Source organism: Rissa tridactyla, chromosome 2 (assembly GCF_028500815.1).
Source record: "Rissa tridactyla isolate bRisTri1 chromosome 2, bRisTri1.patW.cur.20221130, whole genome shotgun sequence".
In the NCBI taxonomy this organism is placed as follows: Eukaryota; Metazoa; Chordata; class Aves; order Charadriiformes; family Laridae; genus Rissa; species Rissa tridactyla.
Window position 1 is genome coordinate 131,215,414 of NC_071467.1, and position 21,980 is coordinate 131,237,393.

At 36.9% G+C, this 21,980-nt stretch overlaps 1 protein-coding gene across 3 annotated transcripts in view; it reads left to right on the plus strand.

Annotated features, from left to right (window-relative positions):
• Positions 1-21,980, plus strand: part of SKAP2 (src kinase associated phosphoprotein 2) — a 122,137-nt gene that overhangs the window by 63,176 nt on the left and 36,981 nt on the right. For all 3 annotated transcript variants that reach the window (XM_054190158.1, XM_054190159.1, XM_054190160.1), the window contains exons 5-9: positions 8,069-8,146; positions 8,891-8,974; positions 17,833-17,957; positions 18,865-18,928; positions 19,296-19,400. In XM_054190158.1, the coding sequence (XP_054046133.1) occupies positions 8,069-8,146; positions 8,891-8,974; positions 17,833-17,957; positions 18,865-18,928; positions 19,296-19,400 (456 nt within the window). The remainder of the gene's footprint in view (positions 1-8,068; positions 8,147-8,890; positions 8,975-17,832; positions 17,958-18,864; positions 18,929-19,295; positions 19,401-21,980) is intronic.

The following is a 21,980-nucleotide window of genomic DNA, read 5'->3' on the forward strand; positions in this document are numbered from 1 at the left end:
CAGATGTTTTAGATGTTAAGCTGAAAATTGTTTTTTTTCACCTGGACATATTAAATGCTAGCTTTTAACTTGCTGTTTGGTAAACCTGTAGGATTTTCTTCCTATTAGTCATCTGGGAATACAGGTATCATGATGTGGTTAAAGATGCTATCCATATGCAATTTGACATCATGCTGGTCGTACTCCAGCTGTAGATTCTTTATTCCTGGCCTTTTAATTATCTCTGATTAGCTAACAGCACCTTCTGTGGTTCAGCTATCGTGTAGATATTCTAAATCTTTACTTAGGGCTTCTAATCAAAATTGGATGCGTGTGCTTGTCTGTGAAATGATGCTGGGAAATTTCAGCTTGCCTACGTCATTTCATGAGAATTTCCAGTACCTCTTAATTGATCCATGATGGTCTATTTTGACTTGCTTCTATCTGCAATGCAGAGGCATTGTTTTTATCTCTGTGTTTTCCTGCATATTTTGTTTCTCATAACACAGCAGGAAGCTGAGCTTCTTGTTGCATAGGCAAAATTTGTATTGTCAATCTCTACAACGGATACACTTTTCTGTTGGCTGTGGTGTGGGCCTCTGGGTGATTGAAACCTTTCTGTCTTGCACTGGAATGATTGATTAAACTTTAATGATCCTTGGAGGGATTTAAGCAAAACTTTTACATTTCTATGCCTTGTATTACAGTGGGGTGAGCAGTAGAACTTGTACAAGAGAGCTTTTCGTTACTGCTGTATCTTCTTTCTGTCTTCTTGCCTCAGAATCTTTGAGGAACGGGAGAAATGGGAAGGCTGCTCCTGTGAGGCATGCAGTGGCCCCTTTTGTAACCCTGGGGGATAATGCTTGCTCACAGCAGAAAACATTACTTTTTTTTTTTTATTTTTCTGATGTGCTGTGGGCATCACTTGTGAAATTTTAATAATTGCCTATGTGAAAGTAAAATCTGGATTGCGGGGTGAAAGCCGTGAATTCCTCCTTACATTAAGGTGCTATGCAAAATGTAACAGTGGGCATTTTAGAACCAATTTGAAAGCCAGCAAAGGATGCCTAAGTCCAGGACAATATTGGTTTATAAATTCAAAGTTAAGTTTGGATGTGGAGTGCGTGATCCAGGATAATTCCATTAGGCTGTGGATCCTGGTGAATGGAGTCTGACTGGCTGACTCCTGTAATTTATTAAAAAAAAAAAAAAGGTCTTTCTCAAATGCAATATGTTACAACTACTAAAGAAACTTTGCTTAGAAAACAGATGAGGCTTGGGAAGCCATAGATGTAAGATTTTAAAAATTTAAAATATCTAAATACATAGTTATTTAATTAGAGGCTAAATGAAAATGACAAAAAGAGACAGATTTCAAGCATGTTAACTGCTTAAAAGAGCTAAATATTTCTGTAAAGAATATGTTGCAGCGGTTTTTAGGCTGCTTGGCCTGCTGCCTTCTCCTGAGCTTACAGGAAGGAAGGGAGGAGAAATGCTCATACCGCTCTCCTTCCAAGGGAGGAGTCAAGAAGAAATACTCAGCATTTAGGCCTCTGAGGGTGTGGTATTAGTGTTTGTAACCCAAACTTCATATCCCAAATTAGAAAGAATTAAAACTAGGAACAGATGACACTGCTTTAAGTATTCTTTAATAAAATACACTGCTGGGTCTTCTTGGAGGAATATATCAAGGCAAGTTACTCTCTGAAAATTATTGTAAACTATTGGAGAACACAATGGTGAATGCTGGGGATGGCTCCAGAGTAAAACTTCATAGACTCAGCAGTCTTTGGAACAAGCACTTTGAAGACCGAAATGCTAACTTTTCTTAAAGACAGGTTTCAAAAGCTACACACTTTCATTATATTTATTCCTCTGAATGAAATGTGTTTTCTTGAACATTTATCTTTTGATTCTTGCATGTTAAACTAATTCAGAGCTAGTAGGCTGCTACATTTGAAAAGTACTGGAGTAGTCTTTGTGAACGTGTTCAAGACTGTTAATGAAGCTAATGAGATTTTATGTGATCTTCCTACTGATAACTTTTCCTTAATCAGACGGCTCTAGGAAATGGGATTTTTTAAAATTCAGTATACATTAATCTTCTCTTTAATAAAAAAAAAAAAAAAGTAGGGAGAAGGTATGCATATGAAAGTAAACCACCTCCTCTTTAGCCTAGATTCACAGTGCTTGTGCAACAGATGTGGCCCCAGTGTATTGCTATGTACAGATTCAAAGATAATTGAATCCCTCTGTAGTAGCTACTAAAAATGGGTAAATGCTGTATTTCTAGATCAAAATGGAATGGAGAGATATGAAGAATTTTGGAAGAAGTGTGTGAGAAGAGGGGTGGGAGGGAACAAAAGAAGTTGAAAATACTTTTCGTGTTGCTGGAAACATTACTACTCCTTTGCTTAACTTTAACACAAATATTTTCAGAAAACCTTTGCCAATTTAGAATTGCAGCCTGAGAAATATAAAAGTCCTGAGCTTGAGGACAACCCCCCCTTCCCGTTCTCTGCATTGTAAAGAGTATTATTTCAATCCTTAGAGTAGCAACTCTTCGGTTTTTAGAGAAGCATCCAGTTTCATCCTAGGTTACAAGATACACTTTCATATTGCCAGCGTTTTTCCTCTCTGTTTTCTAGCTGATGTCAAAGTTTTTACTAACAATAATTCAAACAGGAATGAATTTCAGTTTCTCCTTTTGCATAAATGGGTCTTCAGTGCAGTAAAAAGGAAGCTAGAAAAATAATTTTCAATAATAGTGGTTATAATATTTTTTTTTTTTAGTTAGATAAAGAAATAGCAGTCACTGTTTTCTCCATATAATCAAATTAATGTATTTTGTCCTGGCAGTTTTCTTTTACAAGGACTGAAAACCAGCAAATTATTCTTATTTGAGCAAGAAGTCTTTACCATCATAATAGTTAAACCTATGGTCCTCTACTAGGAAAGCAAGCTGTAATCAACCACTTAGCTGTTACTGAATTACACTTATCTCCACTTTGCCTGTTTAACTTCCCATAAGCATACTAAGCACCTCTTTAGAATGCATTGACCTCTAATTATTTCTTGCTTTATGTATCCCTTAGCCCACATTGAAGAAATAAAAAATATTCCTATTGGTATACAGTGGAGAATAAGACAACCTGTTTTTGTTTTATTTATTTTGTATACAGAATGAAATTTTAACACCTTTGGGTCCTCCAAAAATCAAAATGCCATGCATAATGATTGAATTTCATGCTTTGTCATGTGAATTGACACTAATGAAACTGGTTTTAAGTAATGGGACAAATACACTATTGCAGTAGGGTGCAAAATTGCATCATTCAGGCTTTTGACTGTCTGATTACCAACTTGCAAAAATTGTAGGCGTGCCATAAGCTGCAGTCTGAGGTCTTTCTGAAGTCACAAGATGCATTGGATTTGTGGGACTCGTGCAGTGGAACCTGTACATTAATACACCTACATTAATAACATTCATGTTTTTCTGAAGGCAAAGCATGACTGGTAGAAAAGCTGGCTTTATGCTTGAGTGAGAGCATTTCACTTTCTTTTCACTGGAGGAATTTTTAGCCTGGCAGCAATAGCATTATAATAACTGCCAGCTGCTCACTTGGCACAAGAATGCCTAGAACCAAGAGGAAGAGTCTGGTGCATGATATGTGTAATTTATTTTTCTCTAAAACTTGAAGGTTTAGGCCTCATAAATATTTTGATCTGGTCTTTCATGGCCTTTGTACACATCAGTCTGGGAATATGCATGTGGAGCGTAGCTTGCAGATTTTAGTTTGGAGTACATTGAAGTAATTCCCACCAGGATAAGATGAGAAATTATTCTGGGAGATTCATCTGTGAGTGGGTGGTCAAGAAAGAAGGAAGACCTTTAACGTTAAGCAGATGGACCTCCCTCATTTTATACTGTATATTGGGGATGCAAGATAATAATCTCCCCAAATATTGGATAATATTGATCTGAGTTTCACATCAAAAGAATAAGGTTCAAGACACTATTTGTGAGGTGGAAACTCAGGAGTGGAAAGGAGACCCTTTTTGTATCCTCAACTCTGTGCTTGACAACCACTGTCAGGGCAATGATACAGCAGAAATTAGGTCTGGAAGGGTACAGAGAAGCAATCATTGTACCTTTTGCTACCTGTAAACTCGCAGAGCTGCAAGCCATGGTGCACTTCTTGACTCACAGGGCCACTTTGCTCTTTGGTATTTAAAATTGACTTCAGAAATGACAGTGTACCAAAGGAGAAAACAGGGAAGACTGTGGTTCTTTTTAACATCTTTATTTCTAAATCCTTGAGACATATCTGGAAACAGACCATACAGAGGTAGGAGGTAGGTAGGAAGACATGGTGGTGTCTGCTGATCTGATTTTTGGGAGAGAAATTTTGCTCTGATCTGGTAGTCTGCTTGACCATAAGCATCTGAGCAACAACCACTGAGACACCCAAGAAAGTTAATATCAGTTCGTGCTATCTTGCATTCCTAGGATGCAATCTCCTTGCATCTCTAGTTTCATTTCTTATAGGGGGCATTCTCCAGTGAAATTAGAGGAAACAGAAATTCAGGCTTTTACCTTTATCTATGAGGGAAGGGAAAAATTTTCCTTGTCCGGAAGACATCCTGGGGCATGCATGGGAGTATAATATTTGGGAATTCAGAGCGCTAAGCTGTAAAGGAACATGTGATTTGAAGCACGTTGTTTAATTTGCTTCACAGTTCTTTATTAAAAAAAATAGTAGTTCTTTATTAAAAAAAATAGTCATGCCATCTTTCTTGGCAGTCTTTCTCTGTGTTAAATAGATTCTTTGTAAAAAGAGCTGTCTTATTCCAAGTCCCATGTGGTAGTCAACTAATAAGTCTCTGATCTCAGCTGGTAGTGTAATGTAAACAAATACTGCTTTAGTGTAACAAAGTGCTGCTTTAGTGATACTTTTTTTTTTAAAGGAGATTTGTGCCAAGCCTGATCTATTTCAAATGGATGGGGAAGCAACACTTTGATTGAAAGCAACTGCAAACCCCAACCTGTTGTGCAAATCCCAAGCTTTCAGTTGGGAGGTCCCTGTCTAGGGATCGCAGTTCACTCTAAATCCTGTTTGAGATGTGGACAAGAGAGGAAAGCAATAAAAAAGTGGAAGAAAGGTCGAAAGGTGACACAATTTAGGAGTCTTCCATGCTGGCTGTAGGCAGTAGCTGGAAGGAAGATGTTATTCTCTCTTCTTTCTTCCTCTCCTTGTTTTCGTTCCCGTACAGGGGTAAGAGTATATCTGTGTTTGTGCCTTCTTCCTGCCACATATGCACAACACCTGTGGTTAATGAGAATCTGTGAGGAGGTGGTTCTTTCTCTTTCTTTTATACTTTTCAGACTACTTATTCTCCCTCCCCTTCCTTCTGGAGGTATGGGGCAATGAAAGAAGGAACTTAGCAAGATTTATGCATTTTCTTTCATGTAGAGCTGTATGTGTCTTGGGATATTACGATTGGGTCCATTTCTCCTGCCCTTCCACTACAGTTCCATCATATTTTGTGGTTCCCAGGCTTCTCTGGCAGAAGGATGATAATATGCACGTGGTCTGTTTTCTGCTCCAGCTACTTACAGATTGTGAGTAGCAGTGGGGCTGCTTGTTCTGTGGAGTTACTGCCTCAGTTGTTTCGAGGAACAGAAAAAGAAACTGGTTTCTCTACAGGTTGAGGGTTGGAGGATGACTTCTTTCTGCAGTGCCACCAGAGCAGTGGAAGATGGCCTTTTTTCATGCAGGTCCTTTTTCCTCACTAGCTTTCAGTGCCCTATGCAAAATAAATGTAGTTTCAGAAAATGCCATCGTCAAATTTATCCTGACTTGTCTCAGCAGAAGTAGCAAAACTGAGAGTGGAATTTTGACTCTTTGAAGTAGTCAGTTCAGATGAGCTTCTACCTACAGGCAGAATAACATTAAGGAGTCTCCCAAGTATGTGCTTTTCTGAGACTATATGTCCCATTTGATTTGACTGTTCACTAAATCACTTGCCAAGCTTCCTCATCAAAACCCAAGCTACAAACAATAATGTATAAAGTTACATCCAAATAGTGGTTGAAGTTCTTAAATTAAAAAATTTTAGGAGTGAACTGGTTTTGTTTATTTAATTATGTTTTGTGTCTTCCACATCTGTGGGCATACACTGTTCTAAAATGAGCCCTACTGAATGAGGTAAAGCTGTAAGTGTTGCACACTGATGCCTCCCAATGACCAATATAAAGCAGCACACTATGTATATTTGTAAAACTCTCATAATATTGTCATTAGATCATCTTTTAAAGTAACTATTAAACTTACTGTGTACCGGCCAGCGAGTGTCTTTGTGTTAAATTCTCATGTAACGTTGTGCAGTGGTTGCATGTTATCAAGCGAGGAGGGGCAGCTGCAGCATTTTAAAATTCATGTACGTGGAGCCAATAAATCTTGTATTTTTAATACAGTAGTAAGAATTCTATAGAAGATGAAATAATAGTTAGTGTACTCCTAATATTTAAATATAATAGTAATAAAAAAAATCAGTGGAAATGTCAATGTATGTAAAATTTATCTACTACCTTGTGGCATCCAATAAAATCTTTTGTTGTCTAAAAAGCCAGTTATATTATTTAAGGAATGCATTCTCATTTTAAGTATTTCTGTTTTTAAAAAAATAACATTCTTTGCAAGTTCTTACCTCTTTTTCTTGTATTTTTCCTCTCACAACTGTATTTAAATAAGACCACCATAAACTAACTTATTTGTGGACACTGATTAAAAAAAAATTCTATTTTAAGGGACAACCTAAAAATCCAGGAAGTTGGCATTGCCTTCCAGAGACAGTGTTCTTGGTTCAAGGTCAGACAATTGATCGTTAACCCACCCTGCATAGTTTTAAGTGTTTTTTAGCATGGGAGTTGTCTGCTGAGATCAGTCCTTTTTTGTATGTTTTTACTGGTAGAACTTAATGAGATTACATATATTTTGATGAACAATTGCTGCTGTGTAAACTTGCCACCTGCCTACAGTGACTCTTATGAATATTTGATGATAATAAGTAGTAGGAACTTCACTGTGATGCTCACATGCCCTTAAAAAAACAGAAGCACGGGAATAGCTTTTGTTCTGCTTTTTTGCTTGCAGTAAACAGTATGACATTTATATATGTGATAATTATTAGGTATATTTAGCGTACTTCTGTTCTAAATACTAGGAGTTCCATTTAAATCATAATTCTGTAGTTTTAGGAGGGGAAGGATGCAGGATGTAAGATGCGGTTTTTAACATCTTGGTTTCTGTTTTAAGTTGAGGCAGGGTTGACTGGTTGGTCTCATGCTTCTAGTTATGGATTAGCAGTTGAGAAGAAGGAAAAAACATACAGTGGAACATACTCACCATTTTGCAGATGCAGCCACGTTCTACAAAATCTAAAATTAGTATCTGTAGATCAAGAATTTTGTAGACTTCTGTGCAATATCTTTGGTCTACCCAGTATCGCCTTATAGATCCTATAGGCAGTACTCTTGTGTCATATTGCAAATTAGGCAATGTCTCTCAACAGCAGGCATTACCTTTTATCACCTCTTCATCTGGTTTCTTTTTTCGTAGATGGTGCAATACAGGGTCCTCACCTTATATGTTGTTGTATGTTTTTGTGCAAAGCTGGTATTGAAAACCACGTTTCTCATTTAATTGTGTTGAATACTTGGTTTTGTTTGCGCATGTGAAAACTTACTGCTTTCACTATCCAACTTGCTTTACAGACCATGTTCAAAACACAAACTAATGTTTTCTAAGTTGCCGTAGCTTCTTTAGTTGCATATTTTTCCTTCTGAGACTTGCAGGGCCTGCTACACAGCTATATTTTTCCTTATTGAAGTGTTGAGGACAGCAGCAACAGCTCTGACATTTATAGTTAGAGGGTTTTTGTACTTAAAATAATCTAGCATAGAAGTTATTAGAATTATTTTTTCCAGTAGCTCCTGCATATCGAGAGTGTCATTTGTAAGTTTATTAATGCTACTATAGTATTTTTCTTGAAAAGCAGTGCTTTAAAAAAATTATTTTTCTTTCAGGGAATCAGTTTCCTCCTGTTGCTGCTCAAGATCTTCAGTTTGTTCTGAAGGCTGGATACCTGGAAAAACGCAGAAAAGGTAAGTCTAACTATCTTTGTGAAAATTAGTGTATATTTTATATCTGGGAAGTCTATGTATCAGTATTTGATGTTACACACACCAATAACTTTATACAGGAGTGATAAATAGAATGGAATAGAAGCTGGAATGTTTAAGCATTATTATGCAAAAGAAGCACAGCATATAATTGCTCCTGTAGTATTAAAAGAAAATCCTGTTTCTTTATTGACTAAAAAAAATCATGCTGTGAAAGTCCGCTGTCAGCCATAATTCAGAGACTTTCAGATATTTTTGAAGAAAACATTAGGAACGTATGTAAAAGTACCATATGTTGACTTCATGTTTCAGTGAGCATCAAGATTTATTTTCCTTCAAGAGGGCAAATATTGATCTCAGCTTTGGTTCAGTCAATATTTACCTTGATTCAATAAATCTTATATTGTCACTTTAATACCCACTTAATGCTGCAATAACTCTAGGAAATATTTAGGAAGTTGTTCATTATTTCCTTATATTTAATGTTACACATGACTTCTCTCTTTATATGATTTCGAATTCCCATTTGTTTTCTTACCACCAATTTTTATTTCTAATTTTCTTCTCAGTGCCATACATTTCTCTTCTTCATACCCAGATTTTGTTTCCTTTCCTTAGCACCTTCCCTGTCTCCTCCTCCCTCTTACCCTCACCCTTGAAAAGAATTAACGTATTTATGTTCAATAATGACATAAAGTGTTATAACACAAATTATATCAATTTCAGACCACAGTTTTCTCGGCTTTGAATGGCAGAAGCGTTGGTGTGCTATTAGTAAGACGATCTTCTATTATTATGGAAGTGACAAAGGTAATTATAATAATTATGATAAACTATAAAAATGATCTTTTCATGCACAGAAGAATATGAATGCTTTGGTGGAGTTGGAAACTGCAAATCTAAGGTCATTTTAAGAAAGCAAACGAAACTTTTAAAAGAATAGGTGGTTCTTAAATGGTGCTGTGAATTTTAAAAATGTGTAAATATTCTTCAGATCTGTATGTGATGTGTTTAGTTTCTAAAGCAGGGAAACTGAGGAAAGAAGATTAAGGTACTTGTAAAGCTACTTTGTGTGCCACTAACAGCTAGCTATTAGGTTTGATAGTATGCCGGTACTCAATTAATTTACTGGACAAAAAACGTTCTCTCTCTCCAAATAGGATTTTCATTTTAAAACACCCTGTAGCAATTATACCTTCCAGAGTTTTTTAAAGATGGATCTATCCAGGAAAATGTTAGTCTAAAAACTGCATAGTGGAGTTCCATGTTTCTTTCTAAATAGCTTATGTTCAGAAAAAGCTAGAAATGAAGTAATATACTTGACTAAAAGCCAGTCATGGAGACTAAAGCTAGCCTCTAGAGGTGACTTTCAACTTTTAATGGCCAGTTTAGAAAGAATCTGGCATAAATGTTGGGATATCACTTTGAATTTTTAAAATTAACAGTCAGATAAAATATCCTTTGAATTGTGTGCCAAGTATATTTATGTTTAAAGTAAAACAAATGATACATAAATATATCTGAGTAAATTTTAAAAGTGCAATTATGTCTTCCCCCCAAAGAAAATACTTATTCCTGGGCAAACTTTCCACTGAAGCTTTTTTTCTTATGCTTGTTGTGACTCTACTTGAGATTAGTGCAGGTAGTTATTTTGTGTTGTTTTATTCGAAGACTAATTTAATTTGATCCAGTTTGTTTAATTCCTCAATATGCTGACTCATTTAAACTCATCCTCTCTTTAAAACCAAAAGAAATAAAGTAAGGGTCTAATTCTAAGTCCAGTTTTCACCTTGCTACGGTTTCCTATCATGTTCTCTGTTTCTGGAGTATGTCTGCTAAATGTTCTCTTTTCTTCTTTTTTTTTTTTTTTGGGGGGGGGGCGGGATTTACAGATTGGTCAAGCTTCAATAACATAAACAATCTTTCTTCAAAAATTTTGAGGAGGTGCGATGTTAACACTGATTTGTCAGTAGTAATTTATTTCTTTCTCTGGAAAATTGTCTTGTGCTGTTTATATATAGTTATACATTATCTAGTACTTGAAAAATGGCAAACTTTTTTGGTCAGAATGTATTGGTAGTTCTTAAAGATTATTTTGAGTTTTCAAATCTTTGTCTTTTTGTCTGCTAGTTTTCACAAAAAAAAAAAGCTTGTGGTTTTTTTTTTCCCTTGTGTTTGTTCTAATGATTATTTATGCTTTCTAGCATATGGTCTTTGGATTAAGGCAGGAAAGCTGCCCACTTGCCCTTTCCTTTTTCCATCCTTTTTTTTTTTTCTTTTGCAATAACCTGACTATCAAGGCTACGTTGTCATTTCTAATACCTATGCTGAAAGTTAAGATAGATGGAAGCATGTTCCCCAGCACTTGGCAGGTTGGTGTCATGTTAGGAATTGACTGTGATATAGTGTGGGATCTCTTTCCTTTATGGATCTATAGACAGATGCTTTGGTTTATGCATTTACAGCTTTTGTAGGCTGCAGATTGTTTGGAGAAGATCATCCTAACTGTAACCTAATGATGTGGGAGAGGCACATAGTCCATGGGTCATCTTTTGGGAATTCTGTAGACATGGCTGGACTCCAAACAGTAGCTCATGGAGCAAGCAAATAAATCAGATGCATGAATTTCTGCCCTACCTCCACTTGACTGGTGCTGTTAGTGCAGCAAAACTAGTGCAGCATGGTGGAATTGTTTTGTCTTGCAGATCTGGGATGACCAACAGTCACTCCAGAACTTGCCTTTGAAGAAGAAAGCTTTTTTTCTAGACTGGTCAGAGGTAGTTTCTTCAGCCCCCTGCTGCCATAGTACATAAAGGTGCCTGTTCCAGGGCAGAAGCAAATCACCATCATTATGTGGAAACTGGATGTCAGCGATTGCTGTAGTTACGTGGCAAACTAGTTTGCTGTTGAAACTGAGCTGTGATCCTCATAGTTGTGAACATGTGTGCTGCTGTTTATCATGCTGTTTAGCTGCAGATTGTCAGTACGAATGAGGTGTGTGATGAGGCAATCCTGAGGACATCTGGAAGAACCTGAAACTGTTTTCAGTCCCACTGTTACAGCCAGCAGTGGTACCTGCCATAGTACGCTGTCTTATTGGGGCCCTTCTTTTGCTGTGACGCTTGATACTGTACCAGATAACTTGGACCATGTAGAAAATGAAGGCGTGTTCTCACCAACTGTAGAACAGCGGCAAAGTATGTATTTGGGTGGCTTCAAGCAAGTTGCTGCCACCTCTTGAATTGTTGGGATGGCGTCTGTCTATACGATGCCACTCTGCCCTTGCCTGTGCAGTGTCTGCAGACGTTTTGTATCAGCTGGGCCTTGGTTTCTGACAGGTTCCAGAACTGATTCACACAACAGGAAAATTCCCTCTCGTCAATGTGAGCCCAGTTTGAAGAGAGACAAGGTAGGGAAATTCCATAAGTACTCCGTCCTGCTGCCTGCATCACTTTCAATGGGTAATGGACTGCTAGAGCCTGTGTGTTGTGGGATGTAATGCAGAGAGGCAGCAGGGATTTCTAAGTCCTGCTTGTCTTGTTTTGCGTTGTGTGTGTTTTTAAAACCAAACACGTAGTAGATGAGTAATCTGTGAAGGATATTTTGTGTCTGGTGCAATGTGTATTTTGTTGGTCAAGGTTTGATTTTCGTGCTTAAATATCAGTGTAAATGTAACCGAATGCTAAATGTGAGGCTATAGGATGCCTTTTTATTAGGTTGTGTAGATTTGTTGTTTCCAAAACACTTCTAATTCTTCTAACTTTCTCCTTTTTACATTGGGAAAGCAAAAAGTATGGAAGTGCATAAAGCTCACAAACACATATAAGTAAAAGTTTCAGAACCATTTATTCAGACCTAAATGATGAAAAATTTGAAGCCTAGTCCAGGAGAATATAGTACAAGCTAAAGCCTGTGAAAATACAGTAAATGACTGTGTGTTTGTGTATGTCTGTGTGTTGATCTAAGAGATTACAAGCATCCTTTTAACAGTTGTGATGCCTGCAGGCTAATGAATGTGGTGTTTCCCTGTTTCCTCCTCTATTTTCTGGTACATTTAGTGCAGCACTGGACAGTGAAACAATGTTATTTATCCCTGCAATATAGACAGGTCGAAGTGAATCACCTGCATTTTTTTTCCCTGATCAATGATATGTGGAGTAGATGCAGGAACAAAGCTTGAAGCTTTGACCTAATTACACGTCAGAAATAGGTATTGCAGGAAGCGCATGTATCTTTGTGCTTGTGCTGCAGTATCTGTTCCCAGCTTGTGGCCCACAACATTGCAGAGAAGCGTGTTCAAATGGCAGAGCTGCCTTGGATTTCCAGGAGCTTGCCTTGTCCTCCTTTTCTGTAGTCTTTCCTTCCATAAACCTTTTACCGCCCTTCTCTTTTCTTTGCTTCCATGCAGTTGCATCCTGAGTTGGGTACCCTGTTTGCATATCATTTTTCTATATGATCTCTGACGGTTCCTGTGTACTCGGGCACCTAGGTGGTACGGCTAACCTTCCAGACCTCCAAGTGCACGTGAAGAAGGAAAATTAATTTGTTGCTTTGTAAATGAATGACTTAATGGCTTCATTACTTCTTCCTCACTAGGCCACAATGTTATATGCCCTTCTGTCTCAGCAAACTGGAGAGATCAGCTAAATGTTTAGCAAGACAGTAATTGACAGTTTTTTCCCCCGTTAATAGGCACTAAAAATTTATTTTCATTTTTATAACTTGAAAATGGTATCTGCCTGCCTGCCAGGAATATGATGTTGAAGAGGGGGATAATTCAGAGGCTTTTAGAAAAGTCTGAGTTATTTTTTTTTAATTTAATTTGTTAAAAATTTCTTTTTAATGCAGACATGAAAATTTTGGATTTCTCTGAATAGTAAGATAGTGATGGCCAGGCCAATGGATGCACTACTTCTATTTGTGCAAAAGAGGGGGGTTGTTTTATTCTGTGTAGTTGGTTGGTTTTTTTTTTTTTTTTTTTTTTGAAGAACTTAGTGACTGAAAAATATTAAGGGAAGAGGAAAGCCTAGTTAGAGTTGCATTTGCAGATCTGTCCTGGTGATTCACCTGACCAGGCTGCTGGAATTTCTGCTACATGCTGTTGAAGTATCATTTTGCTTTTAGCTACAGACCTCCTTCTCTTAGTTCTCCCTCTCTGAACAGCCACATAGGGAAGACAAAAATCCTTGTTTAGTTTAGACTTTACTTTTGACATCCACAATTTGACTTTTACTTTTGAATCCACGATTGAAATCCGCGGGAATTCTGAATGTTCAATAGGACTTTGTTGTAGCAGGGTGATGGCAATCAAAGGCATCTCTCTAATGAGTACTGAATCTTCTGCTATGAGAATGTTAAATTCAGACCTTGAGAGGCACACTTGCTATAAATAGTGTGTTATTTAAAAAGTATCTATTGAGTATAGGCAAACTGAATATAAACAAACTGGTGCCCTAAATACTGTGTTTTAATCATTGCCTCCATTTCTTCATTTTTTAAATTTAGATTTCTCAGAGGACTAGATTAAAGGAAAGGGGAAAAAAAAAGTGAATTGCATTTCAGATCTGCTATCTAAAAGAGAAGGATTCATATGCATGCATTTGGAAAGGACTGTTCCAAAAGCTGGAAAAGGAATTACCATTTTGGAGATACTGACACTATTTTTAGAAAGCAGACATCCTGCGTATGGAAAAGTATGTGAAACTACATTTAGCATGAAGCCATGTAAACCATAAGATCTTACAGGCTCCTAATTTCAAGATGAAGAGAGTTAAATTATACATTCTAATAGTATCTATAAATACTTTATCACTCTGAAATCTTTCTGTTTGCCTTTGTTCCTTATGCCTTTCTCTGTAACTTCTTTCCTTTCTACTACTGGATTCCTCTCTGTTCTTCAGAATGCACTAATTCTTTTTACATGTGCTAATAATATGGGCACATCGCCTTAGGCCTCAAATTTACAACCCAATCATTTCAAGACCCCGTTGAAGGTTTACCCTCCTTTGTTTTAAAAGTTCCCATGGACTCAGTTACGCAAGGTTACTTCAAAACCCTTTTTCTCTGCTTCCCCTGAGACTCTTTTTTTTCCAAATATAATATTGGCCCTGTTTCCACTGTTAGCAACATTTCACTATTTTTAGGATGAATGAAGTTTATATATAAGAAAAATGTTTAAAGCGGCTCTCAAATTTCATTCAGATTTGCATTTTCTCTATTTCAAATATAGCCCCCCAGATTTATTTCTCTCAAATATCTATGTATTAGTTTTTACTTTTTTTTTTAAAATATTTAGTGCCTGACTCCCCACTCTGTTTTGCTAGCTTTTTATAATTCTAACTTCCTGATGCAAAATGATCTACACAGCCCCAGATTTATTTTTCTGTTGTGTGCCTGCTATGGGGAGAAGGGAAGAGGCGGAGATGAGAGCAAAGAACAGCTTATTCTGAAATGAGATTTGACTTAATTGTGTTTAACTTATGCTTGATGATGTTTGCAATCCTTTTTTTTAAAAAAAAGACTGATAGTAGTATACTTTTACAATTCTGTTCTGTGTTGTTCTGAGACAACTTAAGGGTTTCCCGTTGTTTAATTGCAAAGCCCTGTCTTGAGAAAATAAGAGTCAGCAAGAAAGTTATCCTCCTTCGGAGAAGTGTGTTCCATCTGCATGTCTGTCTCTAGTTCCTCCTCTATATGCTGTTGTATTCCTGCCTAGGCAAAACTCTGGTTCTGATTTGGGGGTTCAAAATGAAAGTGAAATCTCTGTAATGTAAATGCGCTTCCTGAAGCTGCTTTTAAGGCTCCCTCCATAAAACACAACTATATCTAATTTTAAGTCTCCAAGTAAAATCTTAAGTCTTCAAAGTTTTGAAACATCAAAAACTGTTTACTCTCCCTAGAGCACAGTCTCCAGAAAACATTTCTGTTATCAACAATATAACTCTGAATGAGAAAGTTCACAGAAGTCACTGTGGCACTAACTTCACATGGCAGCTTTAAACTGAAAGCCCAAGTCTATTTAGCTGCAAGCCTTTGCCAATAAATGAAGTCGAGATGATCGTTCAGTCTGGTGATCACAAGATGGCCCTGCCTTCAAGCTGGCAGCTAACTACTGTGCCTGGCCAAGCAGCTGCCATGGGTCATGGTTTGCTCCATGGTGATCAGGTGATGGGGTTGGTCTCCAGTCCTACCTGGAAAGGTGTATTCTGCAAGAGCAGCTGGGTTTTGTAGACCTCCATTGGCTGTCAACATCAGAGCACACAGCTGAGCTATAGCTGACCTGTGTCCTGCTGTTCTGTATTTATGGAGCCATTTCTCAGGACTTTACTAGGTCTTATCTCTGGTTTGCTGCCACAGGCAGTGTGAATGCATACTGAGAGACTTTCTCTCAACTTTAACGGGTTCTGGGTCGGGGCTGTGAAGCATCTCATTGTCTTAAAATTTCCTCGTGGTCAACATTTTAAGCATATGTGTCATGCTACATTGGACTTCAATCAGAGGTACTTTACTGCACAGACAATTAGAAGCAAAAGTAGCAATGCTATGACTAGTCTGTTGCTATAAAGGTCAGTGAAAGAATTTAATAGCAAAGGTTATATATTTTTTTGGTGATGCGTGCAGGTAATTTTCATTAGCACTGGAACAGCGTGTTCAGAGAGATAAGACAAAGACAGCATAAACAATAAAGCAATCAAATGCAATATGGATACCATGCACTGCGTTCCCCTTCTAGTGTAAAGTACAGCATCTTTCTGTTCTAACTGTAATGGTCTTTGAAAGAACGAGTACCAGTACAGAGATCATCCGAGATTAGCTCTGTAAAACTGTATTACCATAAAAGGGATCATCCATGTCACAGAGAAGCAGTCTCAGAAATAATCTCACTAAATTTGAATACTTGCCTCATTTTTATCTTGACAAAATGTTTTTACCTTTTGAACCTGGTGTTTGTTTATTCTGTCTGCGTGCTCCTATCTTCTTGGGTTTTGATAAACCTGCAGCGTGGGAGAGTGAGAAATTAATGTGTTTCACTTCATCGTCTCCCTGAGGTCACAAGTGAGGGAACAATAAAATTTCTAGGCAGAAATGAATTTCATTAAAAGGGGACCTAGTTAACCTTTTGCAAGATATTATTTCTAATATCTGCCTTGGTACTGTTTGATATAAGGGTGGAGGATTGAGCAAACATAAAATATTAGTACTGTATCATTAGTACTTAATTAAGACATAATAAAACTTACTGTGGGGGAAGGAACTAGAAGAGAAAGTAGAACAGTGCCCTGGATTTTCTGGTATAATTTTGTTATTTGGTATTTACTTGCCTGGGGTGAGAGTTCATGAAAAGGTGGGTGCACAAAGAATTTGTGTCTATGTGCACGTATTACTAGCAAGAGTTTTGTATGGTGACTGCCCTAATGTCCATTGATGTTTGTGTTGCTGTGTTAACCAATTTTTGCCCTCTAGGAAAAAAAGGTTCGCTTTCCTATTAAGTTGCCAGAAAGATGACAAAATTATGTTGAAAATTGTAGTTTTTCCTGTTTTATCTACTGTAGAAGTTTTCTCCTTTTGTTGACTAACATAAGTAATGGATGCTGGATTTGCACCTAAGTTCTGTTCAGCAATACTTAAAATAGTTTTGCTGTTGTGCCTGATGCTTACTGTTAATTAATGCTTTTCTCTACTGTGGAAAAAAACCCCACACTTAATGGCATTTTCTTTCATTTGCAACTGCACTTTGGCTGAGCAAAATGTGACTGATGATGCCTATCTTCACTTGAATGCTGCACTGTGATCTACAGAAATTGCAAAACTGATTTACTTTTGTGTGTTTGTTTTTAATATCCACCAAAACATGCCAGAGCACGCACATAAAATCAGATTGCAGGGTTTGGTCCGAAGAGCTCAGGAGGAGCGCACAGGTGCTGCTTGCCCAACATGCAGTATATTTAAAGTCAGGCCTGTTCTAAGTGATACTTTTATAAACCAGAACCTTTGAAAAGTAGAATTGTCTTTAAAACAACCACATGGCTCTACATAATAAACTGTGGTAGGGCTCAGTACTTTTATTAGGTAATTAAACATTTGCTGTGTTGAGAGAAAGGCTTTTGGAACACACACCTGAATTTATAACAAAATTCATTCTGTATTTCTGCCATGTGGAAAGGAGGCACATCTGGGAGTGGGTGGGAGAATGTGAAGAGAACCTTTTCCAATTGCTTAGAAAGGAATTTGAAGTTTATTTTTTGAGTGAAGTGGTTAGTTTAGGAGGGAGCTCAGCAAGTTCTGAGATAGACAGGTTTTCCCATTGGTTTACTGAACCTGAAAGAGACACTGATTTATAGGAAGCATGTCTTGCAAGTTCCAGTTCTTGGCTTTCCCTAGATACAAATGTCATAACACGCACTTCTTACTAAACAAGACCACCATCTGTAAATATCCCCCTGTGGAATTCCTTAGGCATCCTACGGAAAAATGTACTTTTGTGTACGTCTTCCTTTAAAATAAAGCTTTATCTCTAGAAGCATCACCTAATCATTTTGCTAAAAACCTCCCTGTTCTTTGTAAAATTCATGAAATAGAAAACAAAATCTGAATAAACAATAACCTGCTGAGCCACTTACGTTCACTGTTGTAAATGAAGCTCTAACTTTATTTTTTATCTCCAACAGACAAACAACAGAAAGGTGAATTTGCCTTAGAGGGCTACACCATCAGAATGAATAATAGCCTTCGGAAGGATGCGAAGAAAGATTGCTGTTTTGAAATCTCCGCTCCTGATAAGCGCATTTATCAGGTTGGACTTTTTTTATGTTGACTTGAAATTAAATTGATAAAGCCGTTACAATTCCAGCTGCTGAATTAACATTTCAGTAAAACAACTCTCACTAACATCTTAATGAAAAAAAGGAAACCCTTGCTTGCTTATATTGTATATTCATATATTAGGAAAAAAATCTGATTTCAAATATGTATGTATGTGTTCAAATATTATCTTTTTGGACAAGAGGAAGGAAATCTATCATCTTTATCTATTGGTCATTTCAGTGTTAGCATTTTATTATCTATTGTATAGTATGTCTGCATGATTTCTTTTATGAATTAAATAGTAAAAAAAATTTACAATATATATCAGTGTTAAATACATACTGTATTGGTCATGGCTTTGCAAGGAAAAATCTACGTAAAGGCACGTATCAGCTGTGCAATTCAGAGATCTATCAGCTAGACATCAATATAGAATGTAAGTTTAATAAGTTTTAAATATCTGAGATTGCAGTTGAAAGCCAGTTAATTAAGCTGTCAGGTAGTGTGTTGGAGTCTGACAAGAACATTTTTAAGAAAACTGTACCCAGCAGTCTAAAGAAATTCATGGGTGTCTTCTAATTGTCAAGGGCAAATTTTGTTCATCAGTTCTGGCTTTGACATTGATGAAGAGAAGCAGCTTTTTTCTGCACAGCTGCCAGCTGCTGATCAGAGTTTCAAATCCATCATCCTCTCCTTCAATTACGTAAATTTGTCAAAATTAGCTGTACATTATAAGAAGCATCCTTGCAAGAAAAGTACCAGAAGACATGAAAAGAATTACTAATGGTTTCTTGAGGAAGTGACGAGAATGCTACAGTCCCTCTTTTTTATTGCTAATGAAATTGTACTTGTGTTTTTGTCATTACTGCTAGTAGCTATTAATAAATGTTTAATAGTTTACAGCTGCCACTCCCAAAGAAGCAGAGGAATGGGTACAGCAAGTCAAGTTTGTAATTCAAGGTAAGCCAGCCAGTAGAGCAGTAGCCTTTACTGCCAATACTCCTTAGTGATGGTAGTTCTGTCCATTAACATCCCTGTCACGTCTGCATATCTAGTATTCCCACTTGTCCAAGTTTTGAATAGCAAGTCCTAGTTCTCAATCATGTTGTAGCTTTTACGTGACTTTTCTCCTTTTGCAAGATTTTTGCTTTTTTCCAAGAATACTATTTAGCATGAAAGCTCTTGCTTATAAACACTGTAAGAAAATAGGCAGAATATACTGTAAGCACCAGCTCGTAGAAAATGAATTTTGTTTTCATTTTGCGTAAGTTTCTGCTTAGGTGTTCTTATCTAGTAAATGCTAACTTTTTTAACTGCTCTTACATAGATATGGAATCTAATACTATTCCTGAGGAGGAGGAAGAGGAATATGATGATGTTGGACAAGTGAGCAGTGAACCAATAGATGATAGCATTTATGAAGAAGTTAAAGGTATTGTTGAGATTTTTTTTTACTTTGTACCTTGCGATCATTTTGTCTTCTCTGCTTCTAGTTTGATAACTCTGAGTGGCTAAAATTGAGTGAGTAAAGTAACCTGATGAATAAGATACTTTCAGATTTCAAGTTTTGCTACAATGTAGAAAACAGAATGTGTCTTCAATCAGGTCTGAGTGAGAACCGTTCAGTTTTCTTTAGCGGGGGCATCAAAATAGTGCAGAATGTGTAAAAGTGGTCTCAGGGGACTTTTGGCTCATTAACATTCTCTGGTATGCAATTTTTTTTAATTAAAAAATTGACTTGCCTTACAGCTTTTTCCACCAACTTGCTCATAATTTTTTTCTTTATTCATTTTGGCATTTGTATTAAGCAAAGGTTTGCTATCATTCCATATGTTATCAGCTGCTGCCTAATACATGATATTGTAATCCTGCAAGAAAGCAATGTGTTGGTTTGAAAGGGCTCTGGAGATGAACTGTAAATAAAGGCAACAGGAGTATTGACATTATTTTGTTTCATATCTTCCAGCATGACTGTGATTGTACAGAAACTTTTTACTGTGGACTATATGATGTGGTCAGATGATATGCCTCTAGACGTCCAATTGGCAAAACGAAAGAAAAAGAGCTTAGCAAAAGCTCTTGGAGTTGATTATAGACCTTCAAGTGTTAGGAGAAAGGTGGTCGCTCTTGATTATGTTTTAAGAAGCTATGAAAAAATCAGTTTTTCAGTCACCATTAGTTAACAAATGATATTTTAAAGTGATATGGCAATTAATAATCACTGTGCGAAATAATGTTTTGTACCCCTTGCTGTTTGGGGCAGTGCAATTATCAGCAATAACTTGAGAGGAAAAATTAGTCATGTCATGTGATGTTGACTAACTTTATGTATCAGTTAGGTTGAATATTCTGACCGTTGGATAAAAGAACATTTTATAGTATGCTGTGGCTTTCATTTTAAGATTATTTGAGTGGACCAAGGGAGCGGAGAACAAGAGTGGCTAGTAAAAATGATTATCATAAAATTCTAAAATTGTAGCAGCACTCAGTTCTTCAAGGCTGTCCTTTTTGGTTCCATTTCTTTGAATTGTACCTAGACTACTTCAGCACAGAATACATGTTCTGCTGAAATGGGGTGCCATGTGTCATGCATGCTGAAAAACTCTTCTGCAGTGAATATAAAAATTACATTACAGGGCTTAATCTTATAGCTAGAGGATACAGACAAACCTATTGCGGTGCTTTTTGGATGCTCAGGCTCCTACAGAAGGTGGTCTTGTATGCTTGCCTATGCTTTTGTTAAAGAAGCTTTAGATGTATCCTGGGATAAATTACTCTTTTCCGAGCTTCACTTATTTTACCTGTTCATTTGAATCTCAGGCAGTAAGTAGATCTGGAACAGTAACACATACAATAGTGGTAGGGGGCCAATAGTTAATATATGCTTTGAGTTCTGTTTTCAGGGAGTTGCTGCCTTGTTATGATTCTGCAAGAATTTAGAGTACTTTCACTTAACATCCCATTTTTATGTCAGTTTTCCAGGAACTGTTGTCTCCTAATGTGGCTAATAAATCTGAAATGTAACAGAACAGCTGTTACAAAGAAAGGATGGCTCTTCTGTTATTCAAGAAATCTAGTTTCAGTTTTTAGTTAAATGAATTTCTTTCCCCGTGATCTTGGAGTGGTGCTTCATTTTCATGTTATCAAGTAGGGATTATCTCTCTTTATCTCACACTTTCTCCATCTTGTTTATTTGAATTGTAAACTTTTCAGGAAGGACCTTGTACAGCGGAGCTCTTAATTTTGTCTGTGATGTGTTGGCATAACTAAGTAAAAATAAAGCATAAGTTCGCAATAGATTTTAGGTGATTAAAGCGTCTTTTTCTCTTCCATAAATGTGCTTTAGTAGTCACTTGCTTAAATGAAATTAAAAACTTATGGCTCTGATGCCTTAGAGCAGACCACCTCTTCTTTATCCATAGCATATTGAAGAGTATTAGATGAAGTGCTAGTTGACAGACCTCACGGGAGTAAGCCTTATTTGGTTCTTGTATAGCTGTTCATCTAAACTTGATGGTAAAAGAGCATATTGCACTTTGGTCTCACCTGCCTTAATTAGGCCTGATTGGTTGCATTTAATTCCAATTGGCTGTCCTTTCTGTTTTCCCAGGTAAGTGATTACTCTTTCTTCCTTCTGTGGTCAAAGGGTAGAGCATCATTATCCCTGCTGTTAGCTGACTTAATAATACAGAGCAAATAAGGAATCCTGAACTCCTGTTAAGAGAACAGAAAAAAAGAATTATTTGTACAGCCCAAAAGCTATGCTAAGCTCTGGAATGCAGAAGACAAATGCGCTAGATCCCTGTGAAGAGGGAGAAGAAATTAATCTTCACTTTGTTTTTGTCCTCAAAGCATCTTGATGTTAGAGGCTTCTGACCCTCTGTTTCCACAGATCCACTAGCTTTATAAATATTGAGTTTCAGATACTCAGCTCATTGTACTTCATTATTATTTAATTGACTATAATTTGCAATTTGTCAAGTAAGTAAAATTTCACATTTCTATGGTTCTT